Source organism: Neospora caninum, chromosome III (assembly GCF_000208865.1).
Source record: "Neospora caninum Liverpool complete genome, chromosome III".
In the NCBI taxonomy this organism is placed as follows: Eukaryota; Apicomplexa; class Conoidasida; order Eucoccidiorida; family Sarcocystidae; genus Neospora; species Neospora caninum.
Window position 1 is genome coordinate 1,471,437 of NC_018388.1, and position 19,928 is coordinate 1,491,364.

General features: G+C 50.1%; 1 protein-coding gene across 1 annotated transcript; it reads right to left on the reverse strand.

Moving 5' to 3' along the window:
- Positions 1 to 1,132: 1,132 nt before the first annotated feature.
- On the reverse strand, positions 1,133 to 18,608 carry NCLIV_008630 (hypothetical protein; the record flags this gene model as incomplete). The annotated part of the gene is made up of 32 exons (XM_003880379.1): positions 1,133 to 1,264; positions 1,443 to 1,535; positions 2,025 to 2,207; positions 2,503 to 2,606; positions 3,099 to 3,243; positions 3,397 to 3,477; positions 3,978 to 4,137; positions 4,459 to 4,606; positions 5,167 to 5,248; positions 5,590 to 5,658; positions 6,142 to 6,232; positions 6,544 to 6,671; positions 7,557 to 7,605; positions 8,140 to 8,293; positions 8,646 to 8,821; positions 9,029 to 9,111; positions 9,739 to 9,855; positions 10,786 to 10,948; positions 11,273 to 11,330; positions 11,513 to 11,680; positions 12,015 to 12,115; positions 12,365 to 12,510; positions 13,133 to 13,205; positions 13,319 to 13,521; positions 13,692 to 13,849; positions 14,786 to 15,022; positions 15,286 to 15,403; positions 15,725 to 15,828; positions 16,441 to 16,551; positions 17,303 to 17,359; positions 17,843 to 18,124; positions 18,587 to 18,608. 32 exons carry the CDS (start codon positions 18,606 to 18,608, stop codon positions 1,133 to 1,135), a joined length of 3,996 nt encoding a protein of 1,331 aa, XP_003880428.1.
- Positions 18,609 to 19,928: the final 1,320 nt, after the last annotated feature.

The window sequence follows — 19,928 nt, forward strand, 5'->3', positions numbered from 1 at the left end:
AAATTGATTATGGTGTTGGTTGTCTCATTCACAACGAGCGAAAAGCAGCTAGCCCCGTGTTCAGTTGCGTTTTGTTTTTTCTGGAAACGAGAGTCTACTGCTCCTTCCATTTTCCAAACCGGCGTCGACTCCTTGCTTTACCAAGCCACTGTCAACACTCGAGAATCCGCCTGTTGACCCCGGTCGCCTGTACCTCCGGAGTGAAGTCCTTTCCGATTTGTCAAACAAGTTAGAGGAGGTTCATTGATATCCTGTACAACAGCCAGTGTAGAGTGAACGTCAAGTAAACCACATCGATTGTGTCGCTCGGAGTCGTGGTGAGGGCTGCAGCCAGATAATTTTGCTTCTCTGTGCCGTGGTGGCAGGTTTTGTCTGAATAGGGTGCCAAATGGTTTGCGTATCGGCAGGGCACCCCGAGCTGCGGAAGCATGCTCTACTGCTAGGGTGTTGCGCTGTCGAGCAGGAACATATACAAATAGGTGATTCTCATTCCTCTGCAACCGAAAAGGCATTCAAAAGGTAACACGCACATGGCAGTGTTGCTGACGCCGAGGCATCGCAGAAAGTTCCTCAGTACGGTAACCAATTGATCCTTCAGCGCCACTTGCAAAGTCAATTCGAGAACCCAAAAAGATACACGTTCGTCAAACTGTTGCACCGGCAAAGACCTGGTGTCTTGGAGACAACGATCTGCATCATGCTACAACGAGACCCCTGAGCATTCAGATATGTTGAAAGTAGCCGCATAAAAATTGCCGAGGCTAACAGGAAATGGACGTCATGCATCACCGCATTTCCGTTAGGTGGTGACACCATGGCCAGCGTTCTCTCCGAGCCCTCCCTTGCTGCTGTAGACGAGAAGAGGCGGTGACCGTGCCTATAGATAAGTCGGCGTGCTTTTATCTCCGCAGACAGGTTCAAGCGTTAGTAGTGGCGCGAGCGAAATTGCCAACGTGCGTTGGTAAAAGACCTGCGCCTCCCTAGGTGATACAGCTCATTGGTAGGATGTCGAAAGGCAAAAACGGCAGCGCCGCCAGGACGCTTGCAGTCAACTGATTGTTCATGGCAAGGCCTATGCAAGGTACCAAGGAGATGATCGTTCAGTAGCCATCGCTGGCGAGAAACGGGAAAATTAATATATTCTATAACGGCCGTTCCCATCCTCCATGTCCAAGATAGCCGAAGCTCCTCCTAGCGCATGCGCCGTGGCGACAAAGAACAGCGCATTTGAGAGCGTGTGGACCCCACAATCGAAGCTCTTGGTCTATGGAAACAGAAAGGCCGGGATCAGACAATCCACACTTTTTTTTTGCATTCCTGTTCGTTGCGAGTGATATCGGGGAGCATGACCTTCTACCGCGATGCCTGCAGTCCAGTGTAAGAATGAACTCCGAAAACTTATTTCGATGGGAAGACAGAACCAAAGCTGTTGCTCGTCTCACCTGAAAGCAGTTAATGTGCAGCACTTGCTGAGTGGCCTGCTCAATCTCCACTCTGATCGTGGCTTCTCTGCCAATGCCGTCCGGTGCATTGTACTGATACACAATGAGCAGTCACATGTCCAACCCAGACAACATTGGGCCGTCTGAGACGCCCGGCAACATCGGGGATGCGCGATTTCAGTAAATGAGAGGGCCGTGCTCCATGGCACCAGATGGAACTGAATAGGAACGATAATAGTGGAACTTGCCAATAAATCATACCAAGACCAGCAGGTGTCATACCAACGTTTGCACAAACATACGGTAAAGGAAGAACGAAGGTTCAGTACGTCATATCGTCAACGTGTCTTTCTTTGAAAATGCTTTTGCTCCGCAGTATAGTGCACTTGCACTTGTCGTGACGATTGAAAGTTAAAATTAAAGCGGGTTCCTAACAATGCCCTACAACATGAGCTGACCGGTCAGAGACTAGGTGTAAGAGGAGGGTATAGTTGATAAGAATCCTTGGCTTCGAGTGAAAAAGTGAGAGCCACACTAGGGTGGCTGCCGTCCCCTTGTCGCCATATTCACTAATTCCCTTACCGAGGTCCATTTCTGTGTAAGCAGAGACATGTGTGTTAGGCCAATGTCGCCAAATTCCTTGAAACACTTCGATAAGTTTAGGACGCATGCGCTTCTCCAGCGCTCCGTCATCCAGAGAACCCAGCCGGCATCTATGATCTCTAGTGAGAACGGAGTTAGTGGAATTATCTGCTTGCTGAAGATCTGGGTGAAGCAAGAGACACACTCGTTAGCACGTCTGGAACTTCGTGTTGACACCTCATGCTGAAGCACAACCTCGGGCGGGCGACGTGCACCAGACTACACCATCTGATTGGAAAAAGGAAATTTGCATATCGGGACTTTGTCTGGTACGCTGATGAATTAATTCCCAAGGAAACTGGTTCATATTCCTCGTTGCCCGCAGCGTAAAACTCGAAGTTTATGCAGAAGTTGGAAAGCTGTATTATTCGCAGCAATCGACTCCGCGTCTCAGTGTTGTTGGCTTGGCAATACCGACTTTATATGGCTCTACTCCCTCAATGGTGTTGAACACTGCACCATTCTCGTGTAGCCTTCCGATAGCTCCGAGATACCGCACTGCAGGTGGGTAAATCTCGTTCCCTGAAAGCCAGAGCAGCCACGAAGAGACAGTCGAAGCTTGGGCATCTGGGCCTTCTGGCACTTTCGCCTCGTTAACAATTTACGAACACATGAGTTCACCAAGCTCCACTACGCAAAGTAAACGTCTCCCAGCTCTGTTAGATGCATCACTCCCCAGCAGCTTAATCCTTGTTCAGCAGAAACAGGATCGCAACATGCCAGCTGAAATTTTCAGACCGCATGTGGGTCCTCGAGCTGCTTTCTCTCAGTTCATGTGCGCCATGGGCAACGTTGCGTCAACACTGTGTGGGTGAAAGACAGCTTCACAGCCTTTACGACAGTTTCCATCGTATGCTTGCCTCACACACGGTCTGTAGAACGCATGTGCGATTACCAAATAAAGTTAGGAGCCCAAGAATCAGCGACAGCTTTTAGCGATCACACGGTGACTGCATGTGACAGTTCGAAGAGCTGAAGGGGTCCTTTCTTAAACAGATGTGAGTCTTGACTTACACTCCTTGATATGGATGTATGCATTAGCGGCATAAATTTCTGTGGCAGCCAGCACTCTGCCCCACTGTTCCAGCTCTCGGTCGCCAGTTATCTTAGCATACATGGCGACAGCCCAGTAGGCGAATGCCGCTTCGCTGCTACTCTCCTGTGTCAGCATGCACCATACAAGACAGCTATTCACCAGTGATTTCACATCAACATCACGCCCCATGCTGGTACGTATTTCAGAGACACACGCGCGGATTGGAAAATAACGGAGAACCAGCAGTCAAGACCGCGCAGATAAACATAAGCTTACCTGATGGGGACCAAGGGCGTCTGGGTGCTGGACACCGCTGCTATACGAATTGAGGAACCACCAGTCTTTGTGTCGGGCAACCTGGATCGTAAGACACACCACGTTCACGACCATTGGGAGAGACGGTAGCCAGTAGCAGTCATTTGCGGGTGGGCTGAGCAACACGTCTCATCTTTATACAGCAGCGATAACCTTCGCTTCATTTCCCTTGGAGGCAAGTCCACCGAACAGTGGGGGAACGTTTTGCTCTCTGCTTTACATGCAATAGACAACGCCACAACCCTGATATATCGATATTTTCAGTCACGGTATAGGTTTGCATCGATCATTCAGGATCTTTAAACCTCGTCGCTTTCTTTGAACTGATTCGCGCAAGCAGCATGATCCGGCGCTGTAGTGCCGTGATTCACCAGTCTCGAGGCATAGTTGGGCATTCCACAGACGACGTCAATCAGCGTAGGGGGCCACAGAATACCTCCATTACTCTGAATCAGTCAAGGACTACGGAATGTCTGGATGGCAGCATGTGTGTTTATCAAACTCAACGATGCCTGAGGGGTACAGCAAGCAGTTACACCTACCACAAAAAACTGTTGAAGTCTTGCTGTGACATACGAGTCCTGATACCGTCGCAAGAAAGCTGGAGTGGCGAAGTTTCGGATCAACCCCAGAACCACATGGTGAATTTTGGGGGTTCTCAGGCCATACTGTGTGGTGATGCTAAGACGTCTGCTCAGCCACCTACAGAGGTTTCAGCGAAAAGACATGCACGCTGGGTAACTCTACTCGCTTTCCGGTAGTGTCATTGTTCGGAAAGCAACGTACATTTGTTTTTCCTTCAAGCGTGCGAGTCAATCTCTTCCAATGGTGTTCTGTGAGAACCCAGACGCTCCAGTTGCCGTTTTGAGTTCTACCCTACAGGCGCGGTTAACTTGTACGAGTGATAGTCGGTGGAAAAATCCCATGCTCACTACAAGATATTTCCAAATGGCCTGTGGAAAGCCACAGTAGCTGTAGCCAGCGATATCTGCTTCCGAATCAGCTCAGCCTTAGGAAACTTACCCTGGATCAAACTTAGCCACCACCGCAGCCATGTGGACAACGTAACCCAGGAACGCATGTGTGGCGTAGTATAGACCCGCTCCAGCTTCCACTTCGCTGTTTCGCAGAGCTGGGCAGGCACTTGCCAACTGAGAAACCATGACATCTGCTGTAATTACAAAGACCAGGACAGGCCAAAGGAAGCAAAGGAACTGGAAATCGCCATTCGAATTCGTCTTGGGAGATTGATGAGCGAGAAGGCCTCTAGGCTACTATAGTAAGTCAAACCTGGAAAAAAACACGCGACCAGACAAGGTACATATCGGGGTAGTTTTGCGCTACGGCATCTTAGTGGCTAGCACTACCCCGACATCCCCATCGACATCATTTCTGCAGCAAATCTGACACTGTCATGTTCCCATAGGCAGAAGCATTAACATATTGATTCCTTTCAGAGTTGAAACAAAAATGTGCTGCTTCAGGGCAGCTGTTTGCAGGTAGACGCACCACCGAACAGTCTTGTCAGACCCAGTCGTCCCGAGGGCGCGCAGTGACCTCTTCCTTCCTCCCGGTCACACCCGCACGGCACGATGCCGCCTGAAAATACAATGACGTGATTTGACCTAAAGCTTAGCTTCACAGTCAAGTCAAGTATGATGCGGATTGCTTGTGCTGCAAAGGTGGGGCTCAAAATATATTTGGCGACCTCGCTGTTGGTCGCCCTCTTACCCCAAGTTGTGTCGTACAGAAGTACGTTCTCAAACTGTGCGCCGAGGAATTTCTCGAGGCCCTTTCGAAGAAAAGTTAGTGCCTGTACACCAAACGCGTAATCAAGAATTCGGATCACGCGTATAGCAACCAAAAGTTTGTCACTGTGCAGGATACATCAAGCATGCAAAGTGGGAAAGCTCTCAATTCATGTCCTCACTTAAACAGCCGGGACCATGCAAGGGGTTCACTGTAACAGTGCTTCTTCTTCCAGCATGTTGACTGACAGTGCCTGTGTGACGATACCTTGCCTACGAATCCATACGGCAAGCATCTAAGTCTTCTATACGGCCCAATGCACCTGACCGTGCCCTGTATCGTTTTTTTTTTTGCATGAAACTCCTTGAACAAGGAAGCTGATTTGCAGAAGGCTTTCTCACCTACCCTTTCTCGTTCGACGCGGACACCCGCGGTGTTAGCAGTGAGGGCTATACTTGCATAACGGTGCATTAGCTGCAATTTGTCAGAGATATGTCGGCACACAGGAGAAATTCATTTTCAGTAATCCAAAAAACTAGACAAGAGGACACATGCTATCGTTTGCAGCTCCAGCTATAGCCAAACCTGCGGCAATAGATTATTACACCACGAACATGAAAAACGGTGGTCGTTTTTTATCTAAACAACTGCGCAAGCGATAAACACTGGTGGACTGTGTTTTACACATTCCACAATGACGGATACTCAAAGTTGCAGACATTCTAGAAATCTTTACTTGAACAAGACCACAGAAAATTAGCTAATCAGCGGCCTACAATCAATTGCATGCGGTGGTCGTGACATAACACTGCGACGTGTATGCCCTGGACGGCATATCTACCTGTGGATTCCTTGACTAACGCTGGGTTCGAAGGAGGGAATCGTACTGTTTGTCTTTCCATCCTTGCCCTGCTCCCACGAACGTGTGAATATGGCCGTGTATTTTAATAGGCTCACCCTAACCCACTGTTGCATGTCATCCGCATTGTGCTCCAGTTCACCAATATCCAGTTTTGTAGGTCCCGACAGGTCTTGCCGGACTGCCCACCTGCCAAAACAACAAACACGTTTTTACGCAATCTATGAGACGGTGTTTGCCTCCATAGGCTACCGCCGGGCACCCCGTTCGATTGCCGACTCAACTGCTTTAGGGTTCGTACCAGCCTTACCGAATAATGTAGCTGGATTGACACTGCGCTACATTCCCGGCTGCTTCACTCGGAAGACTTCTTACAATACCAAAAGGCCAAAAACTCCCGTCAGCCAAAATAGCTGAAGGGCACGCAATGTTCAACGCACGCGGCATCTCAACTCCGGCGCTGTGGCTGACTTGCCCCGTGAAGATTGTAAAGGCCTTACCTCAAAATATTTTGCCACTTCGGGTGCATCCGTTCAAGGACATTTTCATAATCACCCGTTTCGTTTCTCTTCAATAGCTCTCCCAAGTCGCTCTCTACCAGGTTCACCAGCAAGTATGCAGGGGTACCCTACAAAAGGACAATCGGTAAATGTGCCTCCTTTAAGAAAGATGTGCTTTTTGGAAGTCATGACGCATGGTCGTGCCTTCGACAGTACGACCAGAAGACACCACGACAAACGAGGAGACTACACTAGCATCTGGCACGCTGAATGGAAGAAGAGGCCACAAAGCGACTGTTTCAGAATGTTATCTTCGGTTCTATGCTTTTTTCATACATGTAATAGCGCCTGCACAAGCTATGGAACGCATAAACATAGATCGGGTAGAGCTGTGCGTTCTGGGTATCTGACTATTGCTTCACTACAGCCCAGACATCGAAGACCTGATAAACAGTACACCTTGCCGACTTCTTGTCTTCTGTACGCATTCAGCGTGCACGACCCAGAGAACAGACGCCCAGCTTGCTGCCACGGCCAAGAACACCCCAGATTCGGCAGTCTGGTTTGATGCAGGCCGTCTCGCGTTTTCTTATAATTGCTGAAATTGGGTAGCAAATGCGTTCAGCTCACTCGAAAATGGTGTGTCATCCACACACCCCGACTGCCGGTAGCGTCGACTTGCCGTGGGTTCGAAGCGAACGAGCGACCACACATTCTTCCCTTGAAAAGAACAAGACATACCGATTACTGCAAGCGGCCTTGTTGAGAAAAGGGGGGCAGAGAGAGAGCTCCAGTCAGTGCCGAATGCCGTCTGTCAGCCAGCACCTCTGGCGAAACGATCGAGGATCCCTATGCGGTTCAGCACTTAGAATATCTGACCTAGACCTTCGGCCAGCGTACGCCGTAAAAAACACATGGAGGCTCCACTGGACTGCAGCTCTTGAAGTGTTCATTCACCATCGCGGATGGCACCCAGTATCTCAAGAAAACGTGACGGCCTCTCGTCCACTTACATGGTTTGTGACGAGACATGATGTCGCGGCGCCTTCGCCCATGATCACTCTGCAAAGACGCAAGCAAAAAACCGAAGGTCGCGGTGACAGAAACGATGAGTTCGTGCACAAACTGCGTTCTCCCGTTTTTGGTATTTGACGGGATCTGTGGCTATAAGCGAGACAGCGGGAGAAGTAGGACCCTCTCGGAAGATGGATTCCGAAACAGCACCGGTGTACAGAGCCGTCATAAGGCGCACGGCATAAGGCGACAACCGACATTCCAGACACCCGCTTCGAATCTTACGAATGTTGGGGTCCTGCCGTGGGGTCTGTGTATTCCATCTTCCTGGACAATCCAAGGGACACGGGAGATGATACCACATATCACATTCCCAGATCGAATACGACTCGTCCACACACCCATTTGGTTATGAAATTTCGTTGTTCCCCCCCGTTTCAAGTCCACGTTCTTACTGCAGCTGTGAAACAAAATATAACTGTCGACCGCGAAGCCTGCCAAAATGGAACTGCGCTACTTCTATGGGGCCGAACACGCACGAACCCATTCGTCTGACATCGAGCATAGTTCAGAGAGACTCACTGGTGCAGATCGTGCATATAAACGATAAGTCGATCGGGATCCCAAAGGGGTTCCACACCGCCGGTCTCTTGGGTGTGGAAGAACACGTTGGGAGGGTAGAGGGAATGAGATTCATAATGGGGAAGGGGAAACGAAAGGAATTTGTAGGTCAATTCTGTGAAGGGCAGTAGTCGCATAGGAGGACAGCCGTTAGGATAAGCAGCTGTTTTGTCACCAGGAGACTTTACGGCAGTGACAGTTGATGCACTGGTTTTACTGGTATAAATTATCGTTCCATTTTTGTCAAAAACACGAAACCGTCCATTAGGGTTTTGTCTTTCCCAATGGAGTGGTTCGTGCTTAGAGGAAAGGCTTCTTCGTCACCGCAGAAGTATTCACACGACACGGAGGAAAACCTCTCGAATTAACTAGGTAAATGGAAATCAGATGCAATGTTGACGTTGTCTATATTTCCGCTTGAGATTTCAACCTATCGTTTGCGAGGGACGGTTGTTGGCAAAACCGACTTGCATGCTGGACATGAATTTGCTCGTCAACTGGGGACGTCCGAAGAAGAAAGTCTCCCTCTACGGGGTATATGAGAGCATGTCGAAGAAGTCCATCCCTTGCGGTCTCCATCTCCTCGTCAATGGTTTCTTCCGATGGTTGCCCAACATTCAGCGTCTCCTCTACCTTCGTGCCTCTGTTCAACACATATCAGAGAAACACCGCAAGTCTCTGCTGCATCATCCAGCTTGGTCGGACTCTTGAGTTTCAGCTGTTTGGTCTCGTATCAGTGACGGGCCAGTTCCGGCTGCTTGTTCCTGTATCAGGAGTTCCCTGGGATAGATAATTCATGGAGGTTTTGGGTGTACGATGGATCATCTGGAATAGCTGTTTACATCCTCACCTGAGGAAGCGCCGAAGACGGTCAGCATCCACCAGGCTATCCTCATCCAATATAGTCGTACTCATCTCGTTTATGAACGCTTGCTGAGAATATAACCAAAGACCAAAGTTGACGCAACTCGAATAAGGCATCTGTTTCACTGCAAATGTGTGGACTATGAAGCTACTCCCGCGCGCTCCTGGATACAGATAGCAACTTGTTTTTTCCGCCAAAATGATTATCGATTCACGAACGGCCTGCGCTCGAGCAACCGCGTTCCAAGTTCAGTAATGTACGGGGCTGTGACGAGTGCTCGACTCGCTCGGCACAGGAGGCTTGTCACCAAACAGACCACAATTCTGTCCATCGGCGGTGCTGACCGTAAACGGCAGGGAAGTCCTCGTGGGAAGACAAAACACTGGAGCAGTACAGGTCGAAAGGTAATCTCACCTGCTCCGTAAAAGCATCAGTCTGAACAAGAAGCACTTTTTGTAGGGGCGAGCAGTCGGTCTCTTTGAGGACAAAAACAAACATATAAGCATTAGCGGGCAAGGAATCCGACTGGAGACAAAGAATGCATGCCGTTGTCTGGACACTGTGTAGTGGCGTTGGGGTCTCGTTCAAACAGACTGCCTCTTTCCTGTTTCCTAGATATACTAGCGTCCGAATACTCCCACCTCGGCTCTATATGTGTGGTGTGAAATCCGCGGATACAGCTGCGGACAGCTTACCGTTTCTTGCAGCACCCATACATACAGAGTGTCTGAGACTTCTTGAGAGCAAAACGGTCCAATCTTCATCCGGTAGCAGAACATCGTTGCTCCAGTCCATCCCAATCCACACGATTGCTGTAAAAGGGAAGCGAGTGTGACTCACGCCACTCAAGCATACGCTGGTACATTCGACAAGGCAGCAGGACGTAATTCGTGTCAGCTTTGTCCGCATATGTGTCATGTATCTACGCTGCTCGTAGGTCAGCCTTGTGAAACCCTTGTAGAACGTATGAAGATATACGAAGAACAACAACTATTCTGAAGTACTCAGAGCTACCGTGTAGAAGGATGCGCTGAACTATGGCCTGAGCACAAATTTGTGAATCATCTGCCCTGGTAAACCCAAAAACAAGGAGGCCTGCCCAGAAATGGAACACGAACAGAGATGTTTTCGAAAGTGTCCCGATCCGCGAAAAACAAAATCTTTCACATCACACCACACATTTCGAACAACGTAGTTATAAAGCGACGCGAGCGTTCCGAGGGGATTCATGTCATAGTTCCACGACAGCAAAACATGTAGAATGCACTGTAGAAAAACAGCAAGTGAAGGCATGCTCGAACTGCTCCGGAAAGGGGGAACGGGTACGATCGTTGGAACAATTTTGCTCTCTCTGCTGCCCCTCTTTGGTGTAGGAATCGATTTATGGCCCTTTTCGGTGAAGCCCCGTTGGCGGTTTCTGGCTCACCTCCCTGTCCCCGATAAAAGAATGCATTTGTGGCCCCCTCGCATGAATTCTCGGCTGAACCTGCAGAACATGCAGTCAGCCGGTTTCGGTGTGTCAACCACCAAGGTGACAGTACCGCAAGTGCGTCAGCGGGTGACAGCAGCCTCCATCCTTGGTATGCTATCATATATACAGCTGCTAAACATCCACAGAACTCTGGAGCAAAACCACTCATAACACGTCGCGACAGCTCTAGGGGAAAATCCAGTAACAGTCCCAATGTGAGCAAAACGGTTCCATATTCCGTTTGGATAGACAAGGTGCCAGGCGTCGTCACCCTGTGCAAAACTCCTGCCAGCCTGAGGAAATACGCCCATTGTCCTGCCAGGGACAAAGACAATATTCGTTCACCTGGCCTGCAATACGGTGCGAAAGGCCAGCCGTGCCAGGGTGTCCAGATAGCTTCGACCTTATTGTCGCTAGGACCCTCTTTCTCAGACCTAAAATGTCAACGCAGACGCGACACCGGATACCACAGTGTGCCGCAAATTAGAACGAATACATATATGACGTACGCATCTTCATGGCCTGGAAAGTGAGCAGAGAGCTATGTGTTCTGCTAGTTAGGTTAGCGCAGTTTCGTCAAGGTGATGAAAAACACAAAGACGTTATGTTGCATCGATTGCCTCCGTGCATCTTTACTGGCTGCTCTTGTGAGCAGGCGCTTCTTAAAAATAGGCAAAAAATACACCTGCTCCAGTTTTATCTGACTGGGAGGCGCTGTTTGTCAATGCTCTTTCAGTCAGTGCCGCGCGGACGCCTACCCGCTGATCGGATCTTCTTTCAGCGCCATGGGACGGCGAAGTTCTCTGGGCATATTTTCTGAGAGATAAACGGATGGAAACAGGTAGTACAAGCCGCTCGAAACAGGAGCTGTACCGAGCGCGTATTTCGAAACTGCGCCAGGCATACCGTCGGAAATGCACGAAGAAGGGGGCGAAGTGCTTTCGGAAAACTGTCTGCAGCGGCTTAGGTAACATGGGGAGTAGACGCGGCATTTTTACCTGGCAACAACACCTCATCAATCCCTTCGTCCTCCTCATACGGCGGTGTATCGTAGATATCGTGTGTCTGATGAGGAACACTTTCAGCATCATCGTAGGAGAAAAAACCAGCCGGCTCGATGTCGATGTTAAAAAGATCCCGAAGAAGTGCTTTGGTTTTACCCTCTCCTGGACAGAAGGGAAAAGTGAGAAGAGGGGTGCAGATAAATCGGAGACCTCGAACTAGGTAAGGGTCGGGTCAGCAGCTGTGCCTGTCATCGAAGCAAAAACTGTTCGGTACGCCTCGACAGTAGACGCTCTCGCTCGGTGTTTGATGTAAACGAAACGACGAAAAGTAGTCGGTTAGGTTGCAAGACGTATACCAACGGAGAGCTTCCCAGTTGTACTGGGTAAGACATAGAAACAAAAGTTCTTTTCACACTTTGAAAAGCCGCCTACAATAGCGAATCCTTGTCCGTAACTCTCTGTGGTCGTGGCAAAAGCTAATCTGAGAACACCTCACCGTTCATTCCTCCGACGAGGACAATCGTGCCTCCTTGGACACTGAGAAAATGGACCGATAGCCAATAGTAAAGATCGCCTGTTATGCCAGTGCCGTCGCCTCTGCAAAAAGATAACCCATCCTACGTAGTTTAGCATCGGCGTCGAAGAGTGTCGCGTGGGAGGCCACTGGTGGCGGCGGGCACGAAGTATGTCCCCAGGACACATTCCTGCGTACGGCTCTACATCTCTACTGCAAATTGGGGGAAGATAAGATGTCTACGCTGTCACTCAGTCACTCAACCCTTAAGAGGATTCCTGTGCGCCGACACACGAGACTCTCTTGCAGAGATGTAAACTGGCGTAGCCCACCTGAAAAAGCCTTCGGGTATGACGACGGTGTTGATAGGCACAGTCATGTTTCTCAACGCTGGTATCATTGTCTCTGGCTTCCACGATACCGTCTGGAGCTCGAAACCACCCCAGCGTTCGTCTTCCCGCAGCAGCTCCAGTTGCCGCTGCAAACATGGTCATGGGCCGATAACAGTTTTCCCCTACCCGTGCAATAGCAAAAACAGATATGGGAGTTACACAATACTCTGAATAGGCAGTTGACGTGAGAATGGTCCGTGAGAAGATATGCCCACAATGGTTCGAGGACCATTATCAATAGCGCAACGTCTAGAAGGCTTCTTTGCACCGAGGGCGCTCAGTGCTACTCAGTTACCTTCAGAGGGAAACGAGAGAACACACGCTCTAGAGCAAGCACACCTGAACCCTGCGAGGAAACAAGAAATGGTTAATCCAAAAAAGAACCAGAAGCGTCGACCAACTGACGAAACATGACCTTGAGAATACAGAGGATCAAAAGATGTTATTTCAATAGCTCCACATCTCGTCCACCGCTTCCCTACGCAGAGTGGAGTAAATAACCGCTTCTCGTTCCGCGAAGATATACTGGGTGAACAGCGGCCCAACGAGAGCCTTCAGCAGCCTCGTCTAGTTCTGAAAGAATTCTTCACTCCCGGTTCGATGCACTAGGGGACGCCCTTTAGACTCTAAGCTGAGCTACACAACGTGCACCACTTTTCGACGCCATCGGGCTGGTGTCTCGCACTGCACCGAAGGCTTCCTGCTCACTCTGCGGTTGATATAATCCGCCACTTCGTCCAGTCGACGACCAGGAACCTTGTTCACGAGAGACATGAGTTTCCTATAGGAGAAAGAATCCATACGCTCTACAGGTTTCCCTCGATGCAGTGGTGCGTAACGAAAACGAAACTCGCAGCATGCTGCCGTGCGTCGTGAAGAACAGTAACAACCCACCAGCGATAGGAACTTTTTCTGTCGGTGTCTTGATGAGGACAGGTCTTGTCCACGCCAATCATAGCGCTTGCCTCTCCTTCTCCCCACACATGGGAGTGACCGCATACAGACGCGAGGGCAAGACGCACAATGACTGGCCTCTCCAGCCTTTTCGACGACATTAAGCGGTCATGTTTGGTCGAAGATTCACACGTCATTTGGATCTGACGATGCAGAGAGGATGCAAGCAGGAGACGCTGCACAGTAGTTGAATGGAACTAGTGACGTAGACCCCCGCCACTGCATGGTCTGTAACCCTCCCGTGTGCTCACGAAACTTACTTCCCACGATACTAGAGCAGTACAAGGTTTTACGAGACCTCTACATTACGTACCTGGTGGTCCAACACAAGAAGCCAGATAGTGCCGTCAGATAGGTGCAATTCGAGTGCATCAGTAAATACCGCTGATCGCAAAAGCGATGAACACGCAAGGCTGCCGTCCGTCGGCAGACCGGAGAGATTGACGATTTTCTGCAGGGCATTCTTCTTGCCTGTTAACATCGGAAAAGAATACGGCAGCTTCATCATAAATGCGGAGCAATATGTAAGCGATCGCTTCTCCAGAGCAACCAGGTATGAGTGACCGCCCACCGCACGAAAACCGTAGGCGGTTTTTTCCTGTGCGCTGTGAACCATCCTACAGAAGATCCCATAAGCACTATTCCGTAGACAGAATACTCAGCTGCAGGACTAACCAGTAAACATGTTCGCTGGCAATGTCTCCAAGAGTAACTTGTGTCCAGCGGGAAGTTCCATAGTGAGCCACGGGCTGCCGCGGACGATGTGGGCTTTAATAGTCTGCAGGCACCGGGCGATACGAAAAAAAGCAACCTTGGACGCGTTGCAAATCTGGGTGGCCTGACGCTCAACCGTCTTCTTAATTGAGGTCCAGCCTGCTGAGGTAAGCGATGAGCGACGACGAGTGCTAGCCCGCTCACGCTGGTTTCCTTGGGTATGTCACCAGTTACAGCGTGACTCAACATTGTTACAGAGGCTTGCATCTCCTCTTGAATCCGGGATTGCTCTACCGAAAGAGACTCTAATACACTAATTACGACGTTGGCTTGCTCGCAGCACACTCCACACCTTCCTATTATAGCAACGTTCAGTTCCGTCGTCGGCCAAGAGCCTAAAAACCCCATTACTGCTTTCAGGTGGAAAGCGCAAACAAACTGTGTTCTTTGGCTGAAACACCAACAGCCAGCGTTTTTTGGTATTGATGTTGCTGTCTTACTGTTGCTCATCTGGTACGCATACGAACCCTCCAGCGTTTTTTTATCACTAGGGTTTCTATGGAGTTTTTCTAACCCAAATTCTGAGTGTTCCCACCCTGCGCATATCAGCGCTTGCCCTCATTACAGGCGTTTGTTGGATGCAGATAAATGGTTGAGCAACCTCTTAGTTGAACCAATAACACTAAGTCTTACGAAGGAAGCCGTCACCAAAGCTCAGCATCTGGACCGGCCAGTCGTGCCGATTCAGCCATATGGTTTGCTGTAGACTGTAATGGCTCTCTTTGTCCAGTGCATGCGAACTCACCGACACCGAAATCTCTGTAGGATCCACTACTTCATCTGCTCCTTCTCCGAATTGCTCAATGTCCCACGCTTTTGTAACGGACAAAGGGGAGTAGTTGCTAACGTAATGCATCTTGACGAAATCCCCTACAGGAACATACATGCCCACCTTAGCGAACATCCGCACGACTGCGATGTTCCCGCTGTTAGAACTCTGTGCGAACCTCCAGGAAATACCTGCGTCATCGAAAGCCCATGGAACTGTGTTTGAAGCGTGACGTGACCGGCGTCAAGGAAGACGTCGCAGCCCATTTTGCTCTCAGTGCTTCGATTGTGAAGAGCGAATGGAGCAAATTGTGTCTTAGTAGGAGCGTACGATAGCTATTGAGAAAAGTTCCAAACATGCCTACCGAAGTCACGGAGACGCACACCGAAGAAGAAACCGTATCCTATCGGTCCGTTGGTCTGCCGATAGCCGTACACGCCGCCGTCGCTAGAGTTATCAACAATTGTGTACGGACCTCTTGCCTACGCCAAAGAGGGATAAATAACACGGCGACATTTACCAGTCACTTGCCACGGTGACTCTGCAAGACATCACCGTACCCATTCCTCCACCCATTTCCAGGCGAAGTCAGTACTGGTGCTTCGTGCGGCCAGTTATGATCGAACACGATGAAAATCAGTTGGGTACGAAGTGGCAAGATACAGTCACCAGCTGTCACTCTCGATTGCATCATTACCATACGAAATGGATGAAAATGCCAAGCTTTTTAGCAGCTGTAGCTACTCTGTTCGGTAAAGCAATATTCGCCCGGAGGAGGTGGCACCCTGTACGCTTCCACTCACTTGGAGCCCAGCTCGATCACCGACAAGGTCTGTCCGCCCGCGAGGTTTCGTGACAACAGTAAGGAGATACGGGGCACTGTTAATGACGTGGGAGTCACCTGTGCCTGAAAGGCAGAAACCACGGAACAGGACTAGGATCCTACGAAAACTCATCCGGCGTCCTATCCATTCAAGACAGACATCCGCAACACTACACGATACTTGACAACATGGGCTTTTCTGTCTAGCGTTCCCATCCGGCCAAATACCAGAACGCGAACCTGTATTCATGGGACACTACTGTTTTCAAAGAAGCCGATTCTCGCGGGAATGGCGCAGCTTGTGGCTAGGAGATACGTGGTTACGGGTTCATCGTTACGGTGTGTCCTCTATGCGTCTAAATACGATGCACAGTGTGGAAAACTCCTGCGTGGCGCTAGTGGACCAGCGCCGCGCACGCGTGTAGAGTCATCTTTGTTCGTTTCCTACGCATATACTTAGCAGCGTTGCAAAGCGCATTGAAAATGTACTCAAAACGAAAGTGATCACGTAAGACGCCTTCTGCAATTGCTGGCTGTGGATGCTTCGGCTTGGAGGGCACAGCTAGTCGAAATGCCCAATCAGACGTGATCTCGATGTTTAATCGCCATGCGCTCTTTTCTTCAAGTGAACTGCCACGCGAGCTGTGAGAAGTAATTCATGCTGAACTGCTTTTGGTCTTAGTACTACATACTGACCTGGAGGAAGAACGAAAGCTTGCCACCACGCATTTGTCGGCAACGGGACTTTTGGACGCCCTGTGTCGTCGACATACTCTGGTCCCCAGAGTTGAGGAGAGAAGCCGCTTCCTGCAGCACGCAACGCTACACAGCAAGCAATTTTTAAATTGAGAGTCCCGCGTGGATGGCAGAAGGTACAGCTTGTCAGAGAATTCATGCCATTCTCGTTAGACAGCTGTAATGTGTTCTGACGATGTTTGTATGATTTGGATAGCGGCTCCGCTTCTCTCATTGCGCCAACACATGGCCCCTGCGAATCATGTGCAACGCCACAATTATGCATTTCGTCTCTCCGACCCTCAAGAGTTGCATTTGATCGTGAGAACAGCTCAAGACCGAGGTTCGCGGGGTGAAGCCAGTCCACACTGTCCACGAGACTGACTCCAGCAATGCGGTAATACGAGCCCTGTGAACAAGAAAGCACAGTTTAGCACTCATGCTTTCTGTGAGGCAGATTTGGTTGGACAAAGAGATCTCATCGCGGCCTCAATCGCTACTATCGGCCTGCCAAATGCTGGGCTTCCCTCGGGTCCGTGAACCCCTGCCTGTCGCATGCTTCAGACACAGCGACTTTGATACTGTGAAGCAGCAGGGGGCTTCCATCGTCGCTCCGCACTTCGGCCGAGAGGATTCACGTTAGCTCCGCCCAAGCTATTATGGGTTATGCTACGGAAGTTGGGTTTAGGTGACTACGTCCCGGTGAAAATCGTTATCGCTACTCGACATACCCCCACCGAGAGCCTCGACATCATGTATACAACTGTGAATCAGAGCCTCACTCCTGGCGGCTTTTCCATTATGCGGCTGTGCGGACGATCACCTTCTGTGGCATCGCGCTTGCGGCAGAGTTCTTCGAGAGACTCCAATTTTTCAGAAGCTGCATTTTTCAACAATTCAAACAACGCTGTGTTACCACCTAGAGGAGCCTTTCAAGAATCTGATCTGACCAGGACATAATAGTGTTCGAGTTTAACAGAACGTGGTCGCCCGGAAAATATATGGCTGGGACAATATCGGCTGGAGTTCCAGTGGGCAGTAGGAAGCCAGATGCAGTTTACCAGAGCAAGCCACTGTGTGTGAATTTTTATATAGGTCCTTTCTCTATTATTAAGCAGTGCTCCAGAACGTCTTGACTTTAGTACGTGTTTCTGGAGGCGGCCAGAACAGCAGGTAACGCCCACATTCAGAGCACTAATCCTCATAACGCCCTCTGCAACCCATGGCACCTGGCGCCTATGATGCGATTCAGCTGGACTGGGCTTCCAGCTGCCATTTTCGCTGTCCTATTACAGGCATTCCAAACACTGATCCTTTTATCAGTGAAAACAATTGGAAATGTCATGCATGTGTTTCGTCTCACCCAGTCGCGGATTGATGTTGGTTAGTATTGAGTGAAGAAGCAGAATGAGGCAGACGAAAAACAGAAACAACAAGTGTTTGCGGCGACTGAAGATAGCTTGTGATATGCTGAAGAATGACGTGTTCACCACTTTTTCCTTCAGTTCTTCCATTTTCATTTTCCCTTGCCAAGGCAACCTGGAAGCACTGCCGTCCTTATCTGCATCGATGCCTTCTGCGGCTCGTGACTGCCAGGGGCGGAGAGCCAACACCCGTTGCTTTCCCCTGGCTACGTCCAAGGAAGCTGCACAGCAGAACACGCAGCGCAGCATGGGAAGCGAGTCTGTAAAGAAGCGATACTGTTTCTGTTCCGTGCCGGTTGCACAGCAAAGGAAAAGAAAAAGAAGAACATAGCATGTGCGTCCAGCTCGAAAACCATAACGTCAAAACGTGGTGGCGGGAATTTGTGACGCGCGTATCACCCGCTGAGCTAGTTATCCCCACACAGAAACATTTGTATGGTGTGAATCGTCTTATTTGGTCAATATTCACCGCCAAAAAGTGGGTCAATCGGGGGAGACAAGGTGTGCCAAAGAACGTCACATGGGTCGCAGCAAGAGGCAGTTCACTGCCAACAGCGTAACGGTGGAGTATGAGTAAGAAAGAGTGGAGAAGGCCTGAACTTCCTGCACAAAGGGTCGGGTGCTAAGCGGTCCACAAAAGCTGTCCTGGACACTGAGGCAATGCGACTAGAACAATTGCTTACCAGGATCAGACCAGCTGCCCATTGTCGCAGGGTAACAGCTAGTGAAGCGTCACCACAGGAGCCTTGTGGACTCAGAGCCGATGGAGTAAGCCAGTTCACTGAAGCGATACACTGTCAGCTCCTGCATTCGCGCACGCGCTCTTTCAGGCCCATTCAAACCTATGTTGAGTCGATCCTCTGCCCGTTACACCAACCTAACAGGAAGAGGAAGCCCTGTGACGGATAGAACACCTCGCTGGCGCCTGCCTGTTTCTGACATAACGGTAATCGCTGGCGGAGTGTCCTCCCCCAGTGCGCCACCATAGCACCTGTTTCTTTCGAGAGAATTGTCAATTCCGTCTTTCTTCTGGGTTCCAGCTGAGGCAACCGTGCAGTGTATCAGCACCCGACTCCAGAGGGAATCACAACGATAGCTACCCTAATCTCCTTTCCCTAGCGTCATGGAATCCTGACAACGGCCCGACCGCACTGCTGCAATTAAATGGCTGCAGGACGCAGAAGTTCTATCAACAATGCATTGCTCTTCGCCATTGTTTGTTTGATCCAAAAATTTCGCCTCGACTGATCTTCAGAACGATGGCGCGGCGCACAGAACGACTGCCTCCTCAAAGGCCGGAAGTGTAGCGCCACAAGGATGGTGGGGCGCTTTTTACAGGCCGGTCAGCTAAAGGTTGATCCATATAGAAGAAGTTGTTAGTCACACCAGGTTGAGACTATTATTTTAGAAAGAAGCTGCTGTAGAGGAGATCTGGAGCAGCAGCACACGACTAATCAACCGACCAAAGAACACGAGTGTGCCTCTTTGCAAAGCACGAACCCCCCGTTACCCTTCGTTTCCGAACCATAGCGAACAATTACCGAAGCAGCAGGAACCTTAAAGATCGTGGCAACAAATCCGATGAGAAAGGGTCCGTCCTGTTGCGATGCAGTACCGAACTCTGCAACATATGGGATGTAGCCATTTGGATCAGGCCTCGAGCAGAAAACCACCGGACAGAAACATGTACTAAACACTGTAGCAGCACTTCTGCAATTATCGCTTTTCACTCACAGCTTCTGTTTGTGAACCAGTCACCGTGTCCTCCGTCTCGCGTGCGTTTCTTCCGTGCCAATAGGTTCTGCGCTCAGGATGGTCGCATGCGATGATCAATCTGGCACGTTTTTGCCAGCGGAGACAGGGGGGGGGGGGGCCGCTCATGTGGCCGGATTGGCTTGGGTGCCCCGTTCTCAGTGTGCTACAGAGCCATCTGGCATGGCCTTCGGTTCCTTTATGATCTGAAGCAAGACGCACCGCTAGTGCATTCCAGGACTCTATTCATAGTGTATGCCCCTGACTGTGCTT